General features: G+C 32.9%; 1 protein-coding gene across 1 annotated transcript in view; it reads left to right on the top strand.

The window, feature by feature from the left end:
- The window catches only part of CARF (calcium responsive transcription factor), a 58,175-nt gene that overhangs the window by 7,957 nt on the left and 23,350 nt on the right, over positions 1–26,868 (top strand). Inside the window, 5 exon segments of the mRNA XM_031958307.1 lie at positions 2,351–2,471; positions 3,577–3,804; positions 11,055–11,175; positions 12,281–12,410; positions 13,415–13,499. Coding sequence (XP_031814167.1) covers positions 2,361–2,471; positions 3,577–3,804; positions 11,055–11,175; positions 12,281–12,410; positions 13,415–13,499 — 675 coding nt within the window. The 5' untranslated portion in view covers positions 2,351–2,360.

Here is a 26,868-nt window from a genome sequence, read left to right as displayed (position 1 = left end):
CCTAAAGAACCAGTAAGGCTTATAGTTTACTTGCTTAAAGATGAATTTCCTTTTCCTCTCCAAGGAATAATTGTATTTCTGCCTCTCTAAGGAAGACTATTTTGACTAAAGTCTTAATGTTTCTAGTGATCGATGCTAACTTTTATTCTTAAATATTTCAAGTTTTAGTAGTGAAAAAATAGCAATATTTATAAAAATACCTTTTCCTCTATATTTTGCTACCTTTAGGTTTCTATGGTTTTTATTTTTTTTTTTTAGGGTTCTATAGTTTTTAATATTTTTTCTTTAAGAAGAAGAAAAAGGAATTTCAAAATTATACTTCAGCAAATATTTGGGTAATATTGTTCAAATGAAATCTGATTAGGATTGTGTCAATTACTAACTTCATTTATTATATTATTATGATCTGCATAAGAATTTTCCCAAGAAGGATCATTCTATTCTTTTTAAAGAAAGTTCCATTTATTGTAATTGAAGGGGGAAAAGATTCTCTGTGTAATGAACTCTTACAATTCATGTTGCTATATCAATAAAATATAAAATCTTAATTCATATCTCATAGTGCACACATTTTTTGAAAATCTAAATAAAATGTTCTTAATAACACTTCTTTGTCTTGACCTCATGCATTTTATACAAAAGTTTCCAATATATCTTTAATTTATTCTTGGTAACAAACTTTGTTTTAAAATTGCTGAATTTAGCAGCTACACCCAAAGGAAAAAAAAAACACTGGGAAATGAATATAAACTGTTTGCATTTTTGTTTTTCTTCCCGGGTTACTTCTACCTTCTGAATCCAATTCTCCCTGTGCAACAAGAAAACTGTTTGGATCTGCCCACATACATTGTATCTAGGATATACTAGGACATATTCAACATATATAGGACTGCTTGCCATCTAGGGGAGGGGGTGGAGGGTGGGAGGGAAAAATTGGAACAGAAGTGCAAGGGATAATGTTGTAAAAAAAAATTACCCAGGCATGGATTCTGTCAATAAAAAGTTACTATAATAAAAGAAAGAAAGAAAACATAAAAAAATTTTTAAAAATTAAAAAAAATTGCTGAATTTATGATATAGTTTCATTTTTGCAAGTGGCTTAACTCAAAGTTTTGCATTTAGTTGGTCTTTTCACATTGAAACTTGATTATTCCAAAGGTAGTTCTCCTTGTTGATATGGATCCTCTTTTATCAAAGTTGATTTCCTCTTGGAAATTCATCATATTAGAGTCTCCTTCTTCTTTTGTTTTACGTCTGTTCTTTACTGAGTTCCAAGGGATAATTTATTTCTGTCAATTTTTTAAGATGTTAAAATCTATGTAAATTATTTTAAAGGTATCTCTTAGAATTTATTTTTAGTCCTTTAGCTATGTATTTTTGTTATTATTCATGAAATATATAGTATTAAGGATATAGTGACTGCCTATGTAAAATTTAAGATAAAGGGAAGTAGAAATAGGTAACAGATTCCATTTTATGCAGTATTTTACAAGTTTTTATTAATTGAACAAACATCATATCTACAATAATGTTTGATAAAACATGGCATTATATTTCAGAGTAGATATTTATAGAAAAAGTAAAAATAAACCTGAAGCCTTTTATGAAGTACATAATTTTTAGTCCTAGGATTTTAATTTTACCTAATAAAAATGCTGAAAACAGCATCATCTTAATTTTCCATGTAATATCTTAGGATATTTTGTTTTGGGAGTATATTTTTTTTGGCAAAGGGCTATTTGCTGCTTTTAAGGACTTTCTTAACCTAAGGAAACATTTAAATGGTTGTTTAAAAGTAAATGTCTACCTGTTGCTGTTTGATATAGTCCAAATTTAATCTTCATGAAATTTGTATTGAAATTTATTCTTTAAGGTGTAGAATACCAGATGTCATATTAGTACCTAAGATCACTTAGTCACAGATTTCTTTATTTGGCTTCTTTCTCTATGCTTTTAATCAGTGGTTCTATGAGTTCTATGAGAATGCTTTTTTACACATGATAAACAATTTAGAGTTTATAATAATGAGATATTAAGGTCAGGGTTTGCCCAACTGCAAAAATAAATCTACTTTCTTTATTCTAGGCTCAACAATCCTAAAATGAGAAAGAAGAAAAAATATTATAAATTTCTTTCCCTAGCATCCTTGAATGCCAGAGTAAATGTGACTTAAGAATGTAGGAATTATCTAGTACTGACATTTGCCCCTATTTATTCAATAGATGTGAACAAATTATTTAATCAAATCTTAAATTTCCTGTGAAATAGGAATTTAGTGTTGTAGGAATGGAGGGGATTGTAAAAATTATTCATAAAGTACTTTTATTGACTTCAATTTGGATTCTTTCAGCTGTCTTTTAATGGAAGAAAATGGAACTGGCCATGATGCCAGGATGGAACAGTCTCATGATTTATTAGTACTCAACTATAATAACATCGAAGAGTCAGAAAGAGAAGTTCAGGTGCTTCAGGTGGGAGTTAAGACTTAAAAATCACTTTCTTTATAGCTTATTTTCATTCTGAGGGGGAAATACCCTGCTATATAATGACTTTACTTGCCTAAGAAATGTTATATTTCATTTATTAATAATAACAGCATAAAAATATTGTATACCTTCATAAGGTATTTTCTGCAAAACGTGTTGAATTTTGTTATTAAAGTCAGATGATATTAAGGGAGATAGTGAAAATAATACTTGATTTGAAATCAGAGGTCCTGAGTGGGAATCCTAGATCTCCTGCTTGGTTACTCTGTGATCTTGGGCAAATTATCTGTGGACCTTAGTTTCTCATCTGTTTAAAAAAAAAAAAAAAAAAAGAGGGCTGGACAAGTTGAAATTTAAAATCCCTTACAACTCTAATAAAATAAATGAAATGAAATATGTCGGATTTAGGATATAGTGACTGCCTGTGTAAAGTTTAAGATAAAGAGAAGTAGAAATAGGTCACAAATAAAAATGAAAATTACATATATTGATGCATCAGAAATTTTAAATCATATGGGAAAATAGTGACTTTTGGATCAAATTATTTAGAAACTGTGAATGTAAGTTAGGATTATTTTTGTGTTTCATGCAATCCTTGATGTGTGTAAAGAAACAATAACAATGATAGCTTAACTGAAGAGACTGTAGGACAGTATTCTGTAGGAGTACATGTAACTCTGATCACTCTACTCTTTTTTTTTTTGAACACTTTGGAGAAGCAGATTTTTTTTTAAATGAGCATGTTATTCTAAACTGAATAGAAAAAGATAATAAAATTACTGAGGGGACAAAGATTCACAAATTTATTAAATGAGTTATATTATCTGATGAATAAGATCACAATATATTAAACTCAACTATTCCCCTGTCTCAAGGAACTTATCTTTCATTACACAACATGACAAAATTAGTAACTTAATGCCACTGAACCTTTTGAAAAAGTATTATTTATCTGGGGAAAGTGATAGCTGCATAATAAAATGCAATGTGTTTGAAATCAATTTTTTGTTGCTGGGTTGGTATGGGAATTTTTGTGAAACAATATATTTCAGGGGAATTGAAGTGATATTTTGTTTTTCCTATACAAAAGCATCTAACCTGCATGGATTCCAGGGATCCTTCCTTTGGACAAAATGATTCTTCTGCAGTTTTGCCCATCACAGTTGGTGTAGCAGATAATTCACTCCCATCACAGCATGTACCAGTCCAGCTGTCACAGCCACAGTCTCTTTCCACAGAGCAGTTCCATCTAGTAGACCAAAATGGGCATCCTATTCAATATGAGCTTCAGTCACTAGGAGATTATAATACACAGATGGTGAGTATATCTGAAAACAGTCCAGTGCTCACAATGCTTCATAAATTGTAGCGTAAACAGCTTTGCCTTTCAGATCTTACCTTTCCAAAAAAAAGATTGTAGGGATGAAGTTAAATACTAATCACCAATAAAGAACTATATGGACCTAATATTATATACATTCTTCTATTAAATTTCAGTTTTTTTAAGACCACAGGATTTAAAACTCAGAGGAACCTTGGAGATCGTTTAGCCCCACATTCTTGTTTTATGAATGATTGAAATGGACCCAGTGAAAATTAGATGTTTGTATTCTAAATATGAAGTTGCCCAGGCAATTCTATAATTAAATATTACTTTATGTTGCACTTTTCATCAGTTGATATTTGTTCAGAATTAGGTTTTACCTGAACCTGTTTTTGTTAGTAAGGCAAACTTCATCAGCTATAAAATTAAAAATAATAATGACACTATCTTTGAAAGGAGTATTTGTAGGGTTTTTTTGGAATAAGTTGATGGGTGTAGACATGAATTTTTTTATACCTCTAATAAGATGATGGACTGATAAACATGAGGGAAGGACATTAATTCCACAAACACACATTCCTTCTATGTGTATTGCATTGTAATTAGTGCTAAGGAGACTAGAAAGTTAAAGTAAATACAATCCCTTTTTTTTTTTTTCCTTTTTTTCCTTTTTTTCCTTTTTTTTTAATTGATGAGGCAATTGGGGTTAAGTTACTTGTCCAGGGTCACACAGCTAGGTAGTGCTAAGTATCTGAGACCAGATTTGAAATCAGGTCCTCCTAACTTCAGGGCTGGTACTCTATCCACTGCGCCAATTAGCTGCCCCCATAATCTCTTTTTAATAGAGTTTTTGATCCAGTGACTTAAAGAATTGTTTTATGTAGAATATGAAATAGATATGGAAGAAAGACTGGAAATAAATAGTAGAAAGAATAAATGAACAATAGGACATTTTCTTAAGAAGAGCTCTGGATTCAGAATCAGAAGACCTGAACAACCTATACAAATTTGGGCAAGTAACTTAGCCTCTCTCTATAAGCCTCAGTTCCTCATCTATAAAATGAAGAGATTATATACTAAGTGCCCATTTTCATTCCATCCACTTCTAAATCTACAAATTCTTAAGATTATTTGAGATCAGAGATGATGCTCATGAAAGGAAAAAATTAAAAACTTTAATATTTTCATTTTACACATGAAAATCTAAATTTTTAGAGGGATGTGTATGTGTGTACATATACATGTACACACTTGCAAGGAATTATTGGAAAAATTTGATAAGGGTGAATAACCGATGGGAAAATATTTAATAAAGGTTTTTATTAGCTAGACTCGACATAACAGTGAAATCATGTTATGGAGCTGAGTTCACAAAGGCTATCTCAACAGAGTACAAGCTTTGCTTTTTGCAGGTTCTCTATCACAGTGAAAATAATTAGAATGTAAACTTGACCACAGACTACATCAGTTTTCCAAGGATTAGCTAAGTACAGAGAGACTTGTTAATACATTGGTTGCTTGATAATGAATTTCTTGACCACAGATAGGAACCCAACAAACTGAAAAATACCAAATGGTTCTTATTCCAACCCTGTAGTGGTAGAATGATGGAAAAGGGAGAAGATGTTAGAATCATAATTTTTAGACAGCCTTTAAACATTAATTTATATGTTTCCATCCTAAATATGAAATTCTTTTCTAATCTAACCATCAAATAAGTATATATGTTATTGGAATAATGTTCAACATTCAAACTTTAAATCAAACAAGAACAGAGAAGGAAATTGTAGCTTAATAAAAAGCAAAAACAGTTTATAAGTTCTTCTTAAAAAGGCATATAAACAGGTTGTTAAAGTTGCTTTTATCTTGTGCCCAAAGACAATAAGAAACATTTCATAGACTGTGTCATTTCAAAATTTGTGGGACTCATGAGACCATCATGAAAATAATTACAACTTTTTCACTAACATCTGTTGTAGAGAATAAAGAGGTTGAGAAATTTTATGAAGAAATTAAGCATGTGCTTATATTACACTCAGTGAATTCAATACAAAGGTTGGAATAGATGATGTTACCAAAAAATTGTTGGATAATATGGTTCAGGAAAAAGATTTAGTGAGGCCAAAGACTTATAGACTACACAAAAGTATAATGCCTTTATATTTGTCAATACTTTCAAGAAGAATGGAAGATATAGGAAATGTTAACTTTTTAAACCTCCCCCTTTTCCCCAAAAAATTAATTGAGGGAAGGACATCTAGAGTTACTGTTTTAACAATTTTATACAGAAATTTAACAAGTGTAAACTAGCTACTGCAACAGAAAGGTAATCCAAAAACTTCCTAAGAGGACAAATACTTGACCTACTGATAAGCAAATAAAAGTTAAAGCAAATATAAACTTATTCACAAAATTTTTGTAAGGGTAAAAGTCAGAAACTATGTATGTGTTTTGAAAATAAAAAGCTTTATTAAAAAAAAAAAAAAGAAAACTCTACAGATGATGAGTAGGAGATTGTGAACAATATTGCCTTGTTAGAACGGAAGTAGTGGGGGAAAGCATGTCAAGATCAATTAAACAAAACTATTTTGAAGGTATTTAAAGATGAAATTTGAAGGAGAGTAAAAGATGAAAGGATGTGTGAAGATTTTTATAGCAATCTCCTTTTGCCATCAGAATTATTTAATTTGACTAGTTAACAGCACAGTTCCAGAAGTTGAAATAGCTTTAAAGAAAGGAGATGTGCACAGAGGAGATCTGTATTGAAGGTGACAATTCTGAAGGCATTACAGGATTGTTTCATAAGGTACTTGAAGAAGAAGATTCAAAAAGCATGGGGAAAAAAATCCCATTTATTGCCTCCTCATCCCAAAGGCACTATGAGAACATTATAGATCCCGGATGCTTCCCCTTCAACTCATAAAATTTTTATGAGAATAATATACATCAGTGGCCTCCTTGATGAAGGCTTTGGAAGGGAATAAGAGTTTTACAAGTGATTTTCTGTAGAAGATCATAGCTTTTGTCATTGAATGAAGTACTTAGAAAATATATAGTCCCAATATTGGGAAAGAAAAAGAAAATACCCTGTTTCACTGTCCTTGTGATTTATCAACTCCACAAAGGCATTTGATTCTATAGATCTATCTTAACAGCTCTCCTATAAGATATTTTCCTTGCATTTGTCAAAATCATAAGAATCTTTAAAAGATATTGTAGATAACCCTTTTTGAGCCTTTGAGTATTGATATCAAATAATTCACAAAATGTTGAGCTGTGTACTTGCTAGAGAATCACCATCACTCTAAAGGTCATCTAATACAATTGAAATCAGATTTTCTTTACAGGTGGTGAGATTTTTGTATTTAATCATTTTTGTATATGACAGTTGAATTAATTGCATTGAACCTTAGAGTATTTAGAGCTGCTAAATGAGATCCATAATCACTCAAATTAATTTGGATTAATGATATACATAAGAAAAACTAAGTGAATATAGAATGTTCTGTGGTCAAACCATGCGAATTGGATGGACAATTTAAAGAGTTCATGTTTTTCTTTATGTATGTATGCATGTGAGTATATATATAATATGTATGCAAGTAGGTCTTGGAAAGACAAAATGGACCATGAGTTGAGCTGAGAATTGAATATTAGGAAAAGAGAGAAATGAATTGTCTTTGGGAAATTGGGAAATTATTTCAAAAGCTTCTCTGGAAAGCAAAAGCCCATTTTAAGATCACTAGCATTCTCCCAGCAATGATTATGGGGCTGTGAGTCAAAAAATACTACAATCTCTGAACAAGTGAAATTAAGGATCCCATGATCAATGGAGAGGCACAAGAAGATATAAATAGGTGGTAGCACATTACAAGTAAGATATTAAGAAGAATCATATAAAAGGTGGATCAAAGAAATGTATTGTCAAAAAAAGATGAACCAGGGCAACTAGATAGATAGTCAGTGGAGTACTGTTCCTGTAGTCAGAAGAACCCACATCCAAATCAGACCTAGCTGTGTGACCCTGAACAAGTCACTTAATCCTAATTACCTCTCCAAAAAAAAAAAAAAAAAAAAGATGAACCAGTCATATAATAAAAGTGGGGGACAATTGACAGCTCATGTTTAATTGAAAGATAATTTGAGGAAGGCCCCCAACATGTTGAATAGACACAGTGTGGCAAACCTATAGGAGGATTTGGAGAGAGAGAAGATACGAAATATGTAAGACCACAGTTTGGAATAGGACAAGATCACTCAAGTGAAGAATACAGATTAACTCATGCTTTAGCTCCTTGGTTTGTCCCAAGAAGTTGGACAATGCATAGAACTGGAAGAGACCTTAGTCTCGGTCATCTAGTACAGCCCCCTCATTTTATACTTCAGGAAAATGTGGCCCAGAGAGGGTGATTGAATTGCCCAGAATTAATTGCTGAGCCAAGGAGTTGGCCAACTTAAACTTGTAACAAAAGTAATACTTTGCTTTCTATGAAGCTTTTCCAGATAAAAAGGAGAAAAATGTCAGGAGGAAAATGAAAAGCAGAAAGCCATCTCAAATGGTATGATCTAATCATTCAGCTTCCTCCAAAAACTCTAGACCAAGTAGTAAGTAGCAGTGGTCTTTCCTCTGATTTGAAATCCAGGGCTCAACCCATTACATCATATTGTCCCTTCGTAGTAAGGGCAGGAACTGATTTGACTTTCATAGAAAAATAATTGTGCTACTCAGCTAAGTTTGGAGAACTATATTACTACAATCAAGAGAGTATTTCTTGAATGTCCAGTGAGTTTATGGCATAGGTTCTGTTACTTAGAGTCATAAGATTTAGAGGGAAGAGATATCATAGTATCATAGATTTAGATCTGTAACCTTATTTTACAGATGAAGAAAAGAATGGTCAGAGATCAAGTTACTTTTCTAAGATTATATGGGTAGTAAGTAAAAGTATAAGGAAGAAATGCTGAGGAAACTTCTTTTTCTATTTGGGAAGTGCTTTCTAGCATGGGGAAGAGCATTAGCTATAACCTCTCCCTCTCATATCTTTCATTGTTTATTATGTCAGATTAAAACAAGTCTCAACATCTCATCCTCATGAGCATAGCCCTGGAAAAGAGGTACTATTACTTCCCCTATTTATAGAAGCAAGAGAAAGACAGTGAGCCACCCAGGATCACACAGCTAAAAAGTGTCTAGATCAGGTTTCAACTCAGATCTCCCAGACTCCAGATGGAGATGGAGAGGTTCCTTGTCAGTGACCAGTAATGTTTATTTTACCTAAGTGGCAGCATCAAAACTTGCCAACTTGGTTTTATTATAATAATGAGTGCGATAAACCTGTATTAGTAGTAATTGTAATAACAATGACAATTATAGCTCTTTTTAATATTTTGAATTGTCACAAAAATTTTATGAGGTATAACATACAAATGTTATCTTTGTTTTATATATGAAGAAATAAACAGCTTGCTTAAAATCATACAGAGACAGAACTCCAACCTAGGTCCACTAATTCCTGACCCAGGACTTTATCATAATCCCACGCTGTCTAGGTTTTTCTAAGAAACTTACTAGGCTTGTGAGATAATATTAGCCAAATTCTGTCTGTGAAATTTTTATAATTATTATCCCGTTTCTTTTGTGGCTTTTCCCCCAAAGTTAGAAATACCATTATCAAGAACTTTTCAAAGTATAGAGTATCTGCAATATCTGCAGTGTTAACTCTGCTATGCAGAGAAGTGTAGGAGTATATAGGATATATAGTATATAGTATAAGTAGGAGGAATAACTAGTGGGTTATTTGCAATTTATGTGGTATCTCCTGCCACCTAGAGGCAGGGGAGTGTAAAAGACCTATTGGGAAAAGAGGGTTATGTGATAGTAGAAACTCTTGGGTAAAGCAATTAAGTCAAATTAAGAGTGTCGGACAAGTTACTATATAAAACCATATTTGTCAGGGCAAAAGTGTGTCATAACTCAAGTAGCATTAAGAATTTTTTCTGGCCAATTTGTTTAGATTTTTTTTTAAATAATTAGGTGCTATATGATTAAATACTTTAAGAATCTACATTTTTATTGGTCTATTATCTCTCTTCCAATACAGATTGTAACCATACTGTAACTTAGTAAGTGGTTTTAAAAGATTTCTGTAATTGAAAAATTTATCATCGTCTGGCCAGTTTGTTGATGAGCTTCTCTAAAATTTGCTAAACTCATCCTCAAACAACATATATACAGTTGATCTGTACACAATACTCAAAGCCTTTCCTGCTTGGCAGAACCTGTCAAAATTTGAATTTTTCTGATATAACCTTTAAAAAGAAATAAGGTTATCTTTATATCACAATTAAACAATGAATTAAGATTTTAGTGGAGGAAATTTTATGTATAATAAATACATTTTTAAACTCATTAATTGCCTTCTGTGTACAAATAAGTATGCCATAAGGGAAGATATGAGTTTAGACAAAACACTATAAAAGTATGAGAGAAAGTTACAGTGATCAGAAAATCAGGGATGGTTTCATGGAGAGTAGTGGCCCACAGTGGTCCTTGAAGGAGGAATTTAAACAAGCAGACATGAGGAGGGAATGTGTTCTATGAATAGATTATAGCATATATACCAAGATGAAAAAGAGCAAGGTGAGACTGAATAGCAGGTAATCCAGTTTGGGTGAGACATTGAACATGTGAACAGGAGTAAAGTAACATAAACCTGGTTATGTAGGTTAGAAGTATATGGTGGAGAACCACAAATATCAAGCTGTGAAGTTATTCTTTAGACTGAGAATTCTTAAGATGAATAACTTGTTATTTTAACATTCTGAAAACTGTATTTTTATATAATTGGTTTTCTATGTAATCCTATGCATTTTATGTATTTGAAGCCATTGTTTTATGAAGTGGTATATAGTTTTCACCAGACTTCCAGAGGCTTTAGACAATGAGGAACCCTGGGGGATTTTGAGCCAGGGGAATGATATAATTAGATTTTGACTTACGAAGACTTTTGGCTGTGCTATGAATGAACGTTTAAAGGAGGAGACATTGGATGCTCTTATAATAGTGCAGACAAGATTAGATTTACTGACACCAGAATTAGGATAGTATATAGTATGCATGATGAAAAGAGTTGACATGAAAGATATTGTGTAAGTAGAATACCGATAAGTGACTGACAAAGAAATAATTTTATTAAAGAAGTATAAGAGTATACGTTGGCTTTTTTTTCCCTCTCATTTTCAAGATGATTGTTACTAGTCCGTCAGAAAATGGACAGGTGCTTCATGTAATTCCATCTACTCAGACAGGAATGGCGCAAGTTATCATTCCTCAGGGGCAGCTCCTAGATGTGACCAGTCCTCAAGGTGAGTAATATGAATATTGTTTGGGGAACCTGGGTTTTTTTTTTTTTTTTTTTTTTAATGATCAAGCACATATTTCAGAAAATCCTTTCAGAGAAGTCAATGTTAAAATTGATTTCTTCAGGTAGGATTGTGAATATTAATGAACTAGACAAAGATGCTTGGTCCAAATAAATTTCAAGTTCATTTTCCAACGTTTGTCTACGTTAACTGTCTATTTCAGTTTGGAAGTCTGTGAAGCTGGTTGACTCCTGCTTCCTCCTCAAAGGACCAGTGAGCATAAAATAAATTTTCAATAGTAATATTAATAATGCTAATAACAAGACATAGAGCCAACAGGTACTGGAGGAGTATTGCATTTGTTTGTGGGTGGATTGATTATTTGTATATGAGCATGTGACTCATACCTTTTCCTCCCCAACTATTGTTTTTTCTCTGCTCCTTGCACTTTCTACCCTCCTTTGTCCTCTAGTTGTTTAAAGGGGCTCCAGGCTCTTCCTCTTTTTATTCTGACTTCCTTTTCACTTTCTCAGTTCTATTTTTTAGTTCACTCTCATTGATATTTTTTGTATTAACTAATTTTTGAAATTAAACTTTTTTCAAATAATGATTTTTTTCTTTTTCTGCCAACTTAATGTTTTTCCAGTACTTTAGCTCTTTCTCTTGTAAAATTGTAGCTCTACTTCTTTGCTATTTTAATAATAATTTATGATAGTGGCATTACGGTGACATTAGTGTTATTTCATGATCTAGGTTAGCAGTCGCAATACATTTTATAAAGGGAACTTTTAAAAGTGAGACATGAACACATGTACAAAAATGTGCATTTTGAAAGTATTATGGTACTTTGAAATGATAGTTGTCACAGCTGTTTCTACTTTTTTTTTTTTGATTTATGTCTTGGTTTCCCAACTTAAATCCTAAAAATACAAAGTAATAGCATTATAAATTTTAAAACAAATTATTTTAGAAAATTCTCAGTGAAATATTTTGTTTTGCCACCTTTATCTTAACTACAATTCTTGCTTTTCCAAAAGAGAAAAAATTATAGTTACCTACATTCCCTTGATGTTATTAAACAAGATTATTTTGTGTTGTTGTTGTTAAGATATTTCAGAAGAGAATACCACTGATGGACACTTACAGACTGTAGCAGTGACTGCTATAGCAGACAATACCAGTAGTTATATTCTTCATCCACAAGCATCCCTCTCCTTGCCTAAAAAGACAGCAACTAGGTAGGTCAATAGGGAAAGAACTCATCTAGCATCATGGACATCTTTTCCAAATTATTTGTTTTCTAAGATGGCCTAATATGAAAAAGTTTAGTAATTCATTTATTATTAAATATGTAAGTCTTGATTTATTTAAAAAGTATGTTTGAGGGGTCAGCTAGGTGGCACAGTGGATAAAGCACTAACCCTGAAGTCAGGAGGACCTGATTTCAAATCTGGTCTCAAACACTTAACACTTCCTAGCTGTGTGACCCTGGGTAAGTCACTTAACCCCAATTGCCTCAGCAAATATATCTATATCTATATCTATCTATCTAAATAGATATCTAGATAGATATAGATATAGATATATAGTTTCATACTGTTTCAGAAGGTATAGCTTCCCAAAGCTTCATTTTTGACACCTGGCTATTTTATGTTGTAGAATTATAAAAACAATTTATTGCTAATAAGCTTTCAAAAAGATGAGTTACTTATTGCTTACCTCAAAATACTATTGTTTATGTTACTCTATGATAAGACTTATATGCTTTGTATTCTCTTGTTTTGTTTTTGTCTTCTCAAAAAGTTTTTTGGTTAAGAAAATCATACTTGTTTTTACCCCTAATTTGACAAATTAGATTGGATTCTGTAATTACTCATGAAATCAAATAAAAATGTTTCATTAAATGATTTGTACTAAAGAGTAAGTGTAGGACCCAGATATATAATATAACTGATTTTGTAATGACTGCAGATTGTATTGAAGAATATTCTGTGAAACTCAGTATTTAGGGAGATAAAGGTATTAGCAGTCTTAAAATGCATAATTTCATATCAATTATATATGATTACTAAAAAAAAAAAAAGGTAATCTATAAAATTCCTTTATACAGTGTATTTCTGATAACGATGTATAAAACTCCATCCATTGTCTTAGCATTTTGTACTCTGACTGTAGCAAAGCAATGCAAAATATTTTAAAATATTTTTTCTCTTGGCCATTGATGTATATGTTGTCTTTTCAGAATAGCTGAAGACCCTTTTCCTGTCCCTCTGCAACCACTTCTTCCACATACTCCTACGTGGGCTCATCGTCTACGGAATTGTCAGGTAGATTGAAAACCATCCTAATTTAAGTCCAGGGAAAATCCTGATGAGATTACTACTAACGTGCTTTTTCTTTGTACCTATAGAGTTTATATGAAATATTTTGTTTATAAACAAAGTAAATTTATACATATCTATCTTTTCTTTAAATTGTAAGGAAGTAGAAGGTGAAGGCATAAGAAAAGTGAAAGTGGCTATAAAAGGGGAGGACTGTTTGAGGGAAGTAATGGTCAGAAGCAAAATACTGGGGAGAAAAGAAAAGGGGAAAGGAAAGAGAAAAATATTACTTGGGGAAAATAAAATGGTGGGAAATACAGGTTTAGTAATTTCATCTGTAAATGTGAATAGGATGAATTCTCCCATAAAAAACAAAAACTGGATAGCAGACTGAATGAAAAACCAGAATTCTACAATATATTATTTATAAGAAACACATTTAAAGCAGAATGATACATATAGAGTAAAAGATAAAAGAGTAAAAAAAAAAATCTATTATGCATGAGCTGAAATAAAATTAATTGTAAGTTCCTTCAGGGCAAGGACAGTTTAGGTTCCAAATAATCTATTTTATTGTTATAAATCATTTCTTCCTTTTTGAATCTCTTCCCTCTCATGGTTTCTATGATTCTGCAATCTTATGATTTTCACAGAAAGTCTAAATCCATCTAGTCTAAACCATACCTGAAAAAGGACCTCACTACATCATGCTTCACAAGTGGGCATACAACCTTTGTTGGAAGATCTTTATTGAAAGGGAACCTACAATCTTCTAAAGCAAGCCATCCTACTTTTGAATAGCTGTAATGATTAGGCATTTTAGTCTTATATTAAGCTTAAATTTCCTTCTTTGCAACTTTCAACTGTTAATCTTAGTTCTGCCTTCTGAATCCCAAATAAAAAATTTTGATCCTTCTATATGACTGTCTTTTAGGTACTTGAAGAAAGCTTTCATGTTCCCTACTGTACCTTCTCTTCTCTAGGCTAAAGGGACTCAAAAGACTTTTACCATTCTACTCTGGATGCTTTTCAGCTTATCAGTGCTTCTCTTAAAAAGTGGTGGGCAGAAAAGAATCTTCTGGATGTTGTCAAGCCAAAGCATAGTACAGATAGACTGTCATCAAATTACAGGTTAACCATACTTTCCCTAGCTTATACTTGCAAAATTAATTCCATAAACCCGAACATAAAACTTTATATATATTCCTTATATAACTTTACTTCTTTAGATTCAGCCTGGTATTCTAGCCTGTTCAGATACTATTTTAAATCTGTTAGATCATCCAATATGGTTGCTTACCCAATCCTAACTTGGCAGGTTTGATTAAGATACTGTCATTGATTTTGTTAAACAGCATAGAGCCAGTAGAGGGCTCTGAGGAACTTCGCTAGAACTTTCTTTCCAAGTGAAATGGAAATATTAATGCCTCTTTTTTGAGTTCGTCCATTCAACCCATTCCACTTAACAATATTATATAATCTACATTCCTTCATCTTTTTCCACAAGAATAACTTGAGATGTTTCATAAAGCAACTTCACTAAAATTTTAGTAAACTATACTACAGTATTCCCTTAAGCTATCTATCTAGTTTATAATTCTATGAAAAAGTAAATAAGATTTAATATTATATAACTTTTTCTTAATGAACATATTAATTTTTATGAATTTTTTTCTTCCTTTTCTGGATGTTCACTAATCCTCTTAATACATTCAAGAATTTTCCCAGAAATAAAATCAAACTCACTGTCCCATAATTCTTAATCCCTTTATGAAAATAAGAACAATATTTGCTTTTTTTCTAGTCCAGTGGGACCTTACCTGCTTGCCATAATCTCTCAAATATCATTGAAAATTCATCCACCATTCTTTCATTCCCTAAAGATATAATTCATCTGGGCAAAGTTACTGGGATTCATCAAAGACAGCTATCTTTTTTGTTTTCTTGAGGATAATCTCCATATTAGCTGCTTTTATGCTTCCATTCCTTTTTTAGGAATTAAAAACAAATGCAAGATCAAGAATTAAGTAACAATGCTTTCTTTCAGATCTCAGTTATACTTGTCTTGGTCCATCCCAACAGCCATTACATCTAATTCCTTCATGAACGCACTTTACTATTACAGCTAAAAAAAAACAAAAACAAAAAACAGACCATGTATTTGTCCTTAACTTTCCTTAATAGTCTCAGCTTAGTCCAAGCTTTAGCTCTTCTTATGATATGATTTTTATAAGATTATTCCATGCTTTAGTATTTATCATGGCTTCCATCTTCCATATATATCTTTTTAAAAACTAAATTTAGAATGGCTCAGGAGGTGGAGTCAAAATGATAGAGTAGAAGTACAGCCTATCATTTCCATTACACCTTCTTCCCAGTGAACTAGAAAATATACCAAATTGAATTCTGATCAGCAGATGCCAGAAAAAAAAAAATCAATGAGTTATTTTTCCAGCCCTGGTCATCTTAGGTAGCCAGAGAGATCTGCAAGATAGTAGGATTGGTGTCTGTTCAGTAACAAACACTATGTGGAGATTAAAGAATCCAGGAGCTCATCTAGAAAATCAAGACTTGACCCTGCAGCAAGAAAAGGTCCCAGGGGATTTCAGAAGTAATACAGATTGCAAAAATTGGTACTATCTAGCAGCTATGTCACTTACCACCTAGTTCTGGGTCCCTGATCAGGGCCTAATAAAGGAGGGACCTGTCCCTAGGAATGACAGAAAATTATAGTCACGGTTATGGACCCTGCATGAGTTTCAAAGCAAATAGTAGCTATGTGGCTTTGATCAGAAAAACAGAGCAAGGATTCACTTCTATCCTGCCCTGAATAATGAGGGCAGGAATACCAGACCAAAGGGGAACCAGCAGTTCAATTAAATGAACCTGCAGAGCTTCATAGTGAATTAATAATAAGTGAGTCTAGCAGCAATCTACTGAAACTTCCAGACTTAGAACTTGAGGACAAATTGACAGAATTCTGTCCTAGACTCAAACCTGAGTAGAAAATATGAAACACAGATTGCCAAGCTGGTAAGAAGATTTTGCCCTAGATCATATCACACTGGGAGTACTGAAAATTTGGAGGTTCATTGCCTAAGCTATCTTTGAGATCTGGGATAATGCAATAATCAGTATTCCAAGAGAACAGCTTACAGGACAAAAGGACAGAAACTAAGCCATATATTCTCTCCAGATATTTATAGAATCTAGTTGTAAGATAAAATAAAAAAGTGGGGAAGATAAATGAGAAAATTTTTTTAAAGGATCCTATCATAACAAAGTATTATGGCAGCAAGCAAATGCAAGATACAAACTCAAAAAATATTATATGAAAACGTGTGTAAGTAAAGGCTAAAAGAGAAATAAAGTTTGAGTGTAAGTGCAACTGGAACACTTCTGGAAAGATAAAATGAGAATTTTTAAAAAGAGCTAAATTATATTTTTCTTTAATAATAGCCTTTTATTTTCAAAATACATACTAGGATAGTTTTCAACATTCACACCTTGCAAAATCTTGGGTTCCATATTTTTTCCCTTTCTCCCCTTCTCCTCTCTCCCTTAGATAGCAAGTAATCCAGTATAGGTTAAACATGTACAATTCTTCTAAACATATTTCACATTTATCATGGTGTACGAGAAAAATCAGATTGAAAAAATGAGAAAGAAAATTGGATGGAAACTCAAAAATTTTAAAGGCAAATGTAAAAAAAGAAAGGCATTTGGAATTAAGTGATTTGCCGATAGTCACATAGCTAGAAAGTGTTAAGTGTTTGAAGTCAGATTTAAACTCACTTTGTTCTAACTCTGGAGCTGACTAGCTGCCCCCTCAACATTCATTTTTTTATAAGATTTTGAGTTCTAATTTTTTTTCCCTCCCTCCCTTTCCCTGTCCCTAAAACAGCAGGCAATCTGATATTGATAATACATGTGCAGTCATGTTAAACATATTTTCATATTAATCATATTGTAAAAAAAAAAACAAAATCAAAAGAGAAAATTCTTGTATTCCTGAAAAAAACAAAAACAGTGAAAATAATATGCTTTGATCTGCATTTAGGCTCCATCATTTCTTTCATTAGATGTGTACAGCATTTTCCATCATGATTCTTTTTGTTGTTATCTTAGATCATATTATTGAGAACAGCTAAATCTATCAGAACTGATCATCCCATAATGTTGCTGTTTGCTCATTTCACTCAGCATCATTTCCTGTACCAGGTTTTTCTGAAATTGTCCTGCTCATCATTTCTTACAGGAGAAATAGTATTCCATTACATTCATATACTGTAATTTGTTCATCTGTTTCCCAGTAGGTTGGTATCCTTTCAGTTTCCAGTTCTTTGCCATTACAAAAAGAGGTGCTGTAAATATTTTTAACATTAAATCCTTTTCCCTTGTTTATGATCTCTTTGGGATACAAACTTAGTAATGATATTACTGGATCAAAGGGTATATACAATTTGATTACCCTTTACACATGGTTCCAAATCAAGAAAGCATTTATTTACCTTCTTTGTGCTGGGCTCTGTGCTAAATGCTTCACAGATATCTCAGTTGATCCTTACTATAACTCTGGGAGATATGTGTTATTATTGTTCCCATTTTACAGTTGAGGCAGGCAGATGTTAAGAGATTTGCCCAATATCACACAGCAAGTAAAAATCTGACACTGAATTTGAAGATCTTCCTGATTCAAAGCCCAAGTCCACTGTGCCAAAAACACCAGAAGGCAAAAAATCTAGTCTTAAAACCAAGAATAATTTATCCAGATTAATCCTACAAGGAGAAGAAAAAAAATGGATCATTAATGAAATAGAGGACTTTCCAGAATTCTTGAAGAAAAGACCAGGTCTGAATGGGAAATTTTATATACAAACACAAGTCAAGAGAAGCCTAAAAAGATAAACACAAATGAGCAATTATAAGAGACAAAACAAAGTTAAACTGCTTATATTTTTATAGAGATGATACATGTATCTCTTCAGAACTCCAGCATTCCCAGGGATCATAAAGGGAATCTAAATTAGACAGCCTGAGAGTGATTCTGTCATCTTAATCATAAAAGAAAAATAGAAAGAAAGAAGAAAATTCCCTTTGGGGGAAGGGACAAGGAAGGAAAAGAAAAAAAAATAGCAAAAATCATTTTATATAACTGGGTAGATAAATAAAAGTATATTTTTAAAAAAAAAGAGTGGTGAGGGGAGCATATGAATAATGAACTTCACTATCATCAGAACTGGTCAAAGGAGGGAAATAAACACAGAGTTAATTATAGAAATACATTTCACCCAACAGGAAAACAGGAAAAGAAAAAAGTTTAGTCAGGAACAAAACAAATTTTTAAAGTGCAGGGATAAAACAAAGAGAGGAAAAACCAACAAATTAGCATGGAAGGAAATAGTTTGACAATAACAACTGTGAATGGTATGAACTTACTCATAAAATGAAAAAGGATAGCAGAATAGATTAAAAACACAAATCCAACAATAAGCTGTTTAAAAGAAACACACAGCATTAAAAATACTGAGATAATATAAGGAGATGGAGCAGAATCCTATTATGTTTCAACTGAAGTTAAAAAAAAAAAAGGCAGGGTTAGCAGTCATGACCTCAGACAAAATAGCAGGAAAAAAAAGACCTAGTTGAAAGAGATAAGTAGGAAAAATATATTTTGCTGAGAGACACAATTAATATCATTACTAACCATATGTATACCAAGTGGCATAACATCTAAATTCTTAAGAAAGAAAGAAAGAAAGAAAGAAAGAAAGAAAGAAAGAAAGAAAGAATAAAGAAAGAAAAGAAAAGAAAGGGAAAAAAAACTTGGAGCAGCTGGATGGTACAGTGAATAGAGTACCAACCCTGGAGTCAGGAGGACCTCAGTTCAAATCTGGTCTCAGATACTTAACACTTCCTAGCTGTGTGACTCAGACAAGTCACTTAACCCCAATTGCCTCATCAAAAATAACAATAAAAGTTTAATGTATTAAGGGAGAAAGAAAAGTATGGATCAAAATTCCTAACAAATATTGATTTAAATTTTTGAATAAAACATCAGTAAAGAGACAAAAGAAACATATTACAAAGATTACATACTATGATCTGGTTGTATTTATCAATGCAGGGCTTCAATAATAGGAAAGCCATCAACACAATTGACTGTGTCATTAATTAAAGTGAAAATCATGATTATTTCAATACATGAAGAAAATTTTTTGACAAGCTACAGCACCCATTCCTGTCAAAAGACACTTAAAAGCATATAAATAAACAGAGCTTTCTTTAATGTGATATGTATAATCTAAAATAACCAATCTGAAACTAAGAGCTAGCTTTCTCTGTAATATCTATAAACTATAAGATATCACAGGTAAAATAAGGATGTCCATATTCAAATAATACTAGAAATTTTATTTATTACAAGAAAACAAAAAAAGGAAATGAAATAAACATAGGCAAAACCAAGGGAAAGTCACATTTTTATGGTTTATTTAGAAAACCCTAAAGTCAACTAAAATTCTGTACAACTTCAACTAAGATTTGGGATATAAAATAAACTCACACAAATTAATACTATTTTTATACCTTAACACAAAATCCAATGAGAAGTGATAGGAGAAATTATATTTAGAATAATTACAGATACCATAAAATACTTGGGAACCTGCTTGCCAAAATATACCTAGAAACTGTATCATCACAGTTACAAAACACCTTTTATACAAATAGAGACATCTAAATAATTGTAGAACTATTAATTGCTAGATTAATAGGATAAGCTAATATAATAAATACTGTCTAAATTAATTTACTTGTTCAGCACTTTACTCATCAAATTACCAAAAGATTATAGAACTAGAAAAAAATATATCAAAATTTATCTGAAAGACAGAAGGCCTAGAATCTCAACAAAAAATTAATTTAAAAATATGGAAGGAAAAACACCTGGCAATACTATATTTGAAACCACACTACAAAGGCATAATCATTGAACTCATTTGGTATCAGGTAAAAGATTGGTCAATAGAACAGATCTAGATATGTCATGTAGAGGCAAATGAGTACAGTAGCTTAATATTTGATAAACTCCCAAATGTCATTTATTGAAGAAAAATTCATCATTCAATAAAAATGGTTGGGAAAACTAAAAAGTAGTCTGACAGAAACTACACATAGATTAATGTCTCATATCACATATACAGGTAAGTTCCAAATGGAGACATGCTTTAGATATGAAGGATGATATCACAAATAAATTAGAGGAAGATGGAAGAAATTACATTTCAGACCTAGAACAGAAGAATTCATAACCAAATAAGAGCTTCAAAGAAGATAAAATAGACAATTTTGGTTAAATAAAATTTAAAAGTTTTTGCACAAAGAAAACCAATTAAAAGAGAACCAGGTAGGAAAGGGGGGATCTTTGCATCATGTTTCTCTGACAAAGATCTCATTTCTAAAATATTTAGGCAACTGAATCTATTTTATTAGAATCATAAAAAAAAAAAAAGAATCATTCTTCAATTGATAACTGTTCAGAAGATATGAATAGACATTTTTCAGAAAAAAGAAATCCAAACTATTAATACCCATACTTTTAAGATTCTCTAAATCACTAAAAATTAGAAAAATATGTATTAAAACAATTCTGAGGTACTATAACATGTCCTTTGGGTTGACAAAATTGACCAAAAAAGGAAAATGATAAATGCCAGGAAACCGTGGGAAAATAGTTCTGTTGTTGGTGAAGCTGTGAACTGGTCCAACCAATCTGGAAAGCAATTTGGAGTTATGCCCAGAAAATTATTAAACTGTGTATACGCTTTGAGCCAGTAATAACACTGCTGGGTCTATTCCCTAAAGAGATTAAAGAAGCAGGGAAAAGACCCATTTATACTAAAATATTAATAGCTACACTTTTGTGATAGAAAAAAATTTGAAACTGAGGAGGAGGAGAAGGCCTTCAATTGGGAATGGCTGAACAAGTCATACTGTATGAATGTGATGGAATACTTCTATATTGTAAGAAATGATGGTCATAGTTTTAAAGAAATTTGGGAAAACTTATGTGAACTGATGCAAAGTGTCCAGAACCAGAACAGTCTTTACAGTAACAGTAGTATAAAGACACATAACTTTGAAGCAAGCAGCTCTGATCAACATAATGACCAACCTCAATTCCAGAGAATTTGATGAAACATGCTACCCAACTTTATCTAGATAAAGGGTGGATTCAGAATAGAGACTGAGGCATTTTCAGAAAACATAGCTAAGGCAAGAATTTGTTTCACTTGACTATACATATTTATAACAGTTCTTATATTTCTTCCTTTTTCAGTGTGGGGAAGAAATGTGAGATTAAGAAAATTTGAGCTAAAAATAAAATTGAAGAGAAAAAAAGAGAAATACAAAAAAATTTAGTGTTAGTTCATAATATATCCAAATCAATGCCTTCCAAAGTTTCTATTTGTTTTCTATAGCAGAATGTTTTGCACTCATGTCTTCAAAATTTAATTCTTGAGTTTCCTATTCAACTTTAATTGACTTTCCTTGCAGCTCTTTATTCCATGCAGTTCTCCCTATATTTGATCTAAATTCTTTGAAATCTGCTTTCCCCAAATTTAGAGTGTGTATTGGATTATACTTGGTTTTCCTTTCTTTCTCTATCATAGACTCAAGGAAGAAGTGGTTGGTTATTCCCAAAGGTTCTTATTTCTATCAATTTGTTGATGAGAATCACATCCATAATAGAATTCACCCCTTTGTTCCATTTACTTTTTGAAGAACAAAAATGTCAAAAACAAAATTCATTTTCTTCTAATCCATTCTTCCTTCTAACTTTTCTCTGTTAATGATCCCACCAATTGAAAACTAGAAAATGAATTTAATTTTTTGTTTTTTGTTTTTTTCTGAGGCAGTTGAGATTAAGTGACTTGCCCAGGATCACATAGCAAGGAAGTGTTAAGTGTCTGAGACCAGATTTGAACCCAGGTCCTCCTGACCTCAGGGCTGGTGCTCTATTCATCATACCACCTAGCTGCCCCTGAAATCTATTTTCTCTGAATATATGGAATACTCATTGACTGTTTTTATTGATGCTATCTTCTATAATTGAGTGAACTATTACTTGCTTTGAATTTTTTTCTTACCTACTTCTTACATTGAGAGTCATTATTCAATCATTAACCTAGTATGCCATCTACATGGGCTGTCTAAGGTGGTCAAGGAGGTCTAGCACCTCTAATATGAGAGCTTACCAAGCCCTTTTTAAAACTGCTCATCCACCCTTGGAGCCCACTTTTCATTCAACTCTCTCCTGTGGCTCCAAGAAGCTATAACATGCAGTGACCATGCCTCAGTAAAAATCATCTCGGCAGATGGGCTACATTAGGTTGAGAGTCACCAGTGGGCCTCAGAGCCATTGATAAGGTAGTAGCATGTCTCCCTAAGTCTCCCTAAGCATGAAGACTTTCCTCAATGAAATAAGTAGATGAGAACAATTTGTTCCAATGGCCATGAAGGCAATAGAAATAGCCATTGTAGAGCACTTAGATCTTGAGCTGGCATGCAAGCTGCCAAAGTCATCCACTGCCTTCTGGTTCATGGCCAGTGATCTGTTTTGCCACTGGACTTTGATGACTCCAGAAGAAAGAATAAGCTGAAAATTTTTTACAGCTACACCTCACCTAAATCCAAAATAACCTCAACCTTGCACATTAAGACATTACCCCATGATTTCATTGGTTCTCTTCAAAAAATGAAAGATGAACAATTCAGTTCTCAATATCAGGGTCATCCTTGACTCCTCATTATTCCCCTTTTAACCTCCATGTTCAATTATTAAGTCCTCTGGCATGTAAAACCTTTTATACATTGGCCCATTCCTACCTTTTCCAGTCTCATACTTTACCACTCTTTAAACATTCCACCATCTAAACTTACTTTTTGTTCTTTGCCCACAATACTTTCTTCCTATTCTCTCTTTAGACTGTCCTCACAACCTAGAATGATCTCTTCTTTATCGCTACCACTTAGCTCTTCTTCAAGACTCAATTTAAATCCTACCTTCTCTATGAAGAATTTCTCAGTCCTTCCCACTCTTCATTGCTCTATCACCTTCCCTTTGAAATTACCTTCCATCTGGAGAGGCAGAGCCAAGATGGCAGAGCAAAGGCAGGAACTCCCTGTTCCACAAACTACTCCAAACTCCTTTAAACAATGACTTTAAACAAATTTGAGGGCATCGGAATGCACAAAAAGCTGGAGTAGGACAATTTTCCAGATGAAGATAACTTGAGAGGTCAGCAGGAAAGGTCTGTGGCACCACAGTAAGAGTCCAGCCGTGGCCCCAGCTTGGGCCCCAGTGTCAACAAATAGGCCTTGGGCCTGTGGATCTGCAGTGGCACTGGCAGTTTCAGCCCAGAAGCACCAAAGACTGCTTGGAAGATCGGCAGGAAAGGTTTGTCAGTAGGGTGAGAGGGCCTTGGGAAGCCAGCAAACCAGGAGTGGGCATGGGCAATGATGGCAGTTTCCAGAGGCCTCAGCTCTCAGGAAGTCTCTTTCCTAGGCCTGAACAAGGACTCTTGCTTTAGCACAACAGATCTTACAGTCACAGTGGGGAGGGGACCCTCCTTAAAGTTCTAAGGCCAAAAAGAGAGCTTGTAGTTGGGTCCCCAGAAGGATCTCTGAAAACAGCTTGGGACAGTGCACCCTGGAAACAGAGTCCTACTTGGACAAAGAGTTAAAAGCCAAATAATAGGCTAGGAAAAGGAGCAGGCAACAGGAAAAAAGCTTCTGACCATAGAAAGTAACTGTGATAACAAAAGAAGATCAAAACACACACTGGAGATGATAACAAAGTTAAAGTTCCTACATCCAAAACTTCCAAGAAAAAGAAGAATTGGGCTTAAGCCATAGAAGAGCTCAAAAGTGATTTTGAAAATCAGGTAAGAGAGATAGAGGAAAAATTAGGAAGAGAATTGAGAGTGGTACAAAAGGAGATGCAAAAAGCTAATGAGAAGAAGAATGCCTTAAAAAGCAAAATGGGCCAAATGGGAAAGAAGGTACAAAAGCTCACTGAGGAATATAATTCCTTAAAAATTAGAATTGAGCAAATGACTTTATGAGACATGCATGAGAAAAAAAAAAAAAGAGACATGCATGAGAAATACAATAAAATAAAACCAAAAGAATGAAAAAATAGGAAAAATGTGAAATATCTTTTTTTGTTATTATTATAGCTTTTTATTGCCAAATATATGCATGGGTAATTTTTCAACATTGATCCTTGCAAAAACTTCTATTCCAACTTTTCCTCTCCTTCCCTCCACCCCCTCCCCTAGATGGCAGGTAGTCCTATACATGTTAAATATGTTAAAGTACATGTTAAATACAATATATTGATACATATTTATAGTTATTTTGCTGCATAAGAAAGATCAGATTTAGAAAGAAGGTAAAAATAACCTGGGGAGAAAAACAAAAATGCAAGCAAACAGTAACAGAGTGTAAATGCTATGTTGTTGTCCACACTCATTTCCCAGTGTTCTTTCTCTGGGTGTAGCTGGTTCTGTTCATCACTCATCAATTGAAACTGATTTGGATCCTCTCATTGTTGAAGAGAACCACATCCATCAGAATTGATCCTCATATAGTATTGTTGTTGAAGTGTATAATGATCTCCTGGTTCTGCTCATTTCATTCAGCATCAGTTCATGTAAGTCTCTCCAAGCCTCTCTGTAGTCATCCTGCTGGTCATTTCTTACAAACCAATAATATTCCATAACATTCATATACCATAATTTACTCAACCATTCTCTAGTTGATGGGCATCCATTCAATTTCCAGTTTCTAGCCACTACAAAAAGGACTGCCATAAACATTTTTGCATATACAGATCCCTTTCCCTTCTTTAATATCTCTTCGGGATATAAGTAACACTGCTGGATCAAAGGGTGTGTACAATTTGACAACTTTTTGAGTATAATTCCAAATTGCTCTCCAGAATGGTTGGATCCATTCAATGTGAAATATCTTATTGGAAAAACAACTGATCTGGAAAAACAGATCCAGAAGAGATAATTTTATAAGTATAGCTCTACCTGAAAGTCATGATCAAAAAAGGGCCTGCACATCATCTTTCAAGAAATTATCAAGGAAAACTGTCCTGATATTCTAGAATCAGAAGGCAAAATAGAAATTGAGAGAATCTACCAATCACCTCCTGAAAGAGATGTAAAAAGAAAACTCCCAAAAATATTATAACCAGATTCTGGAACTCCTTGGTCAAGGACAAAAAATTTCAAGCATCTATCAAGAAACAATTCAAATATAGTAGAACTACAGTCAGAATAACACAAGATCTAGCATCTTCTGCTAGGACTGAAGACTAGAGGACTTGGAATAGGATATTCCAGAGAGCAATGGAGCTAGAATTAAAATTACCTGTCAAACAAAACTAAGTATAATTTTACAGGGGAAAAGTGGATGTTCAATGAATTAGAAGACTTTTAAGCATTTGTGATGAAAAAATCAGAGCTGAATAGAAAATACAATTTTGAAATACAGAACTCTAGAAGCATAAGGAGGTAACCAAGAAAGGGAAAACATAAGGTACTTAATAAAGTTAATCTGTTTACATTCCTAAATGGAAGGATACTTGTAACTCATTAGACCTTTCTCATTATTACGAATGTTAGAAGTATATATAGATGATGGCCACAGGTGTGGTTAGAATTTGAAGGGTAATATTTTTTTAAAAATTAAAGGGTGAAAGAAGAATGTACTGGGAGAAATGGAAAGGGAGAAATAGAATGGTGTAAATTATCTTCCATAAAAGAAGCAAGAAAAATCTTCTACAATGGAGGGGGGAAAGAGGAGGAGAGGAAGAGTGAACAAATCTTACTCTCATCACAACTGGCTCAAAGAGGAATCACCTATTCACTCCATATGAGTATAGAAATCTATCTTATGCAACAGGAAGGTAGTAGGGGAATGGTAAATGGAAAGGGGAGAGGGTGATAGGATAAAAAGAGAAAGAGAATAAATGGGGGGAAATATAGTTAGCAATAGTAATTGTTAAAAGAATTTTGAAGCAAGTTCCTCTGATAAGGCTTCAAATATATAGGAAACTGAGCCATATTTATTTATTTCAAAAAAAAGGAGCCATACCCCAATTGATAAGTGATTAAAAGATATGAACTATTCCCAAAGGGCTATAAAATCATGCATATATCCTTTGACCTAACAATACTATTAAGCATGAATCCCAAAAGAGATTTTTTAAAAGAGGAAAAGAATCTATATGTACAAAAATATTTATAGCAGCTCTCTTCTCAGGGCAAAAAGGAAACTATGGGGATGCCCATCAACT

The sequence above is a fragment of the Sarcophilus harrisii genome, chromosome 3 (assembly GCF_902635505.1).
Source record: "Sarcophilus harrisii chromosome 3, mSarHar1.11, whole genome shotgun sequence".
In the NCBI taxonomy this organism is placed as follows: Eukaryota; Metazoa; Chordata; class Mammalia; order Dasyuromorphia; family Dasyuridae; genus Sarcophilus; species Sarcophilus harrisii.
The sequence above is the reverse complement of the archived record's forward strand: the minus strand, read 5'-3'. Positions and strand labels throughout refer to the sequence as shown.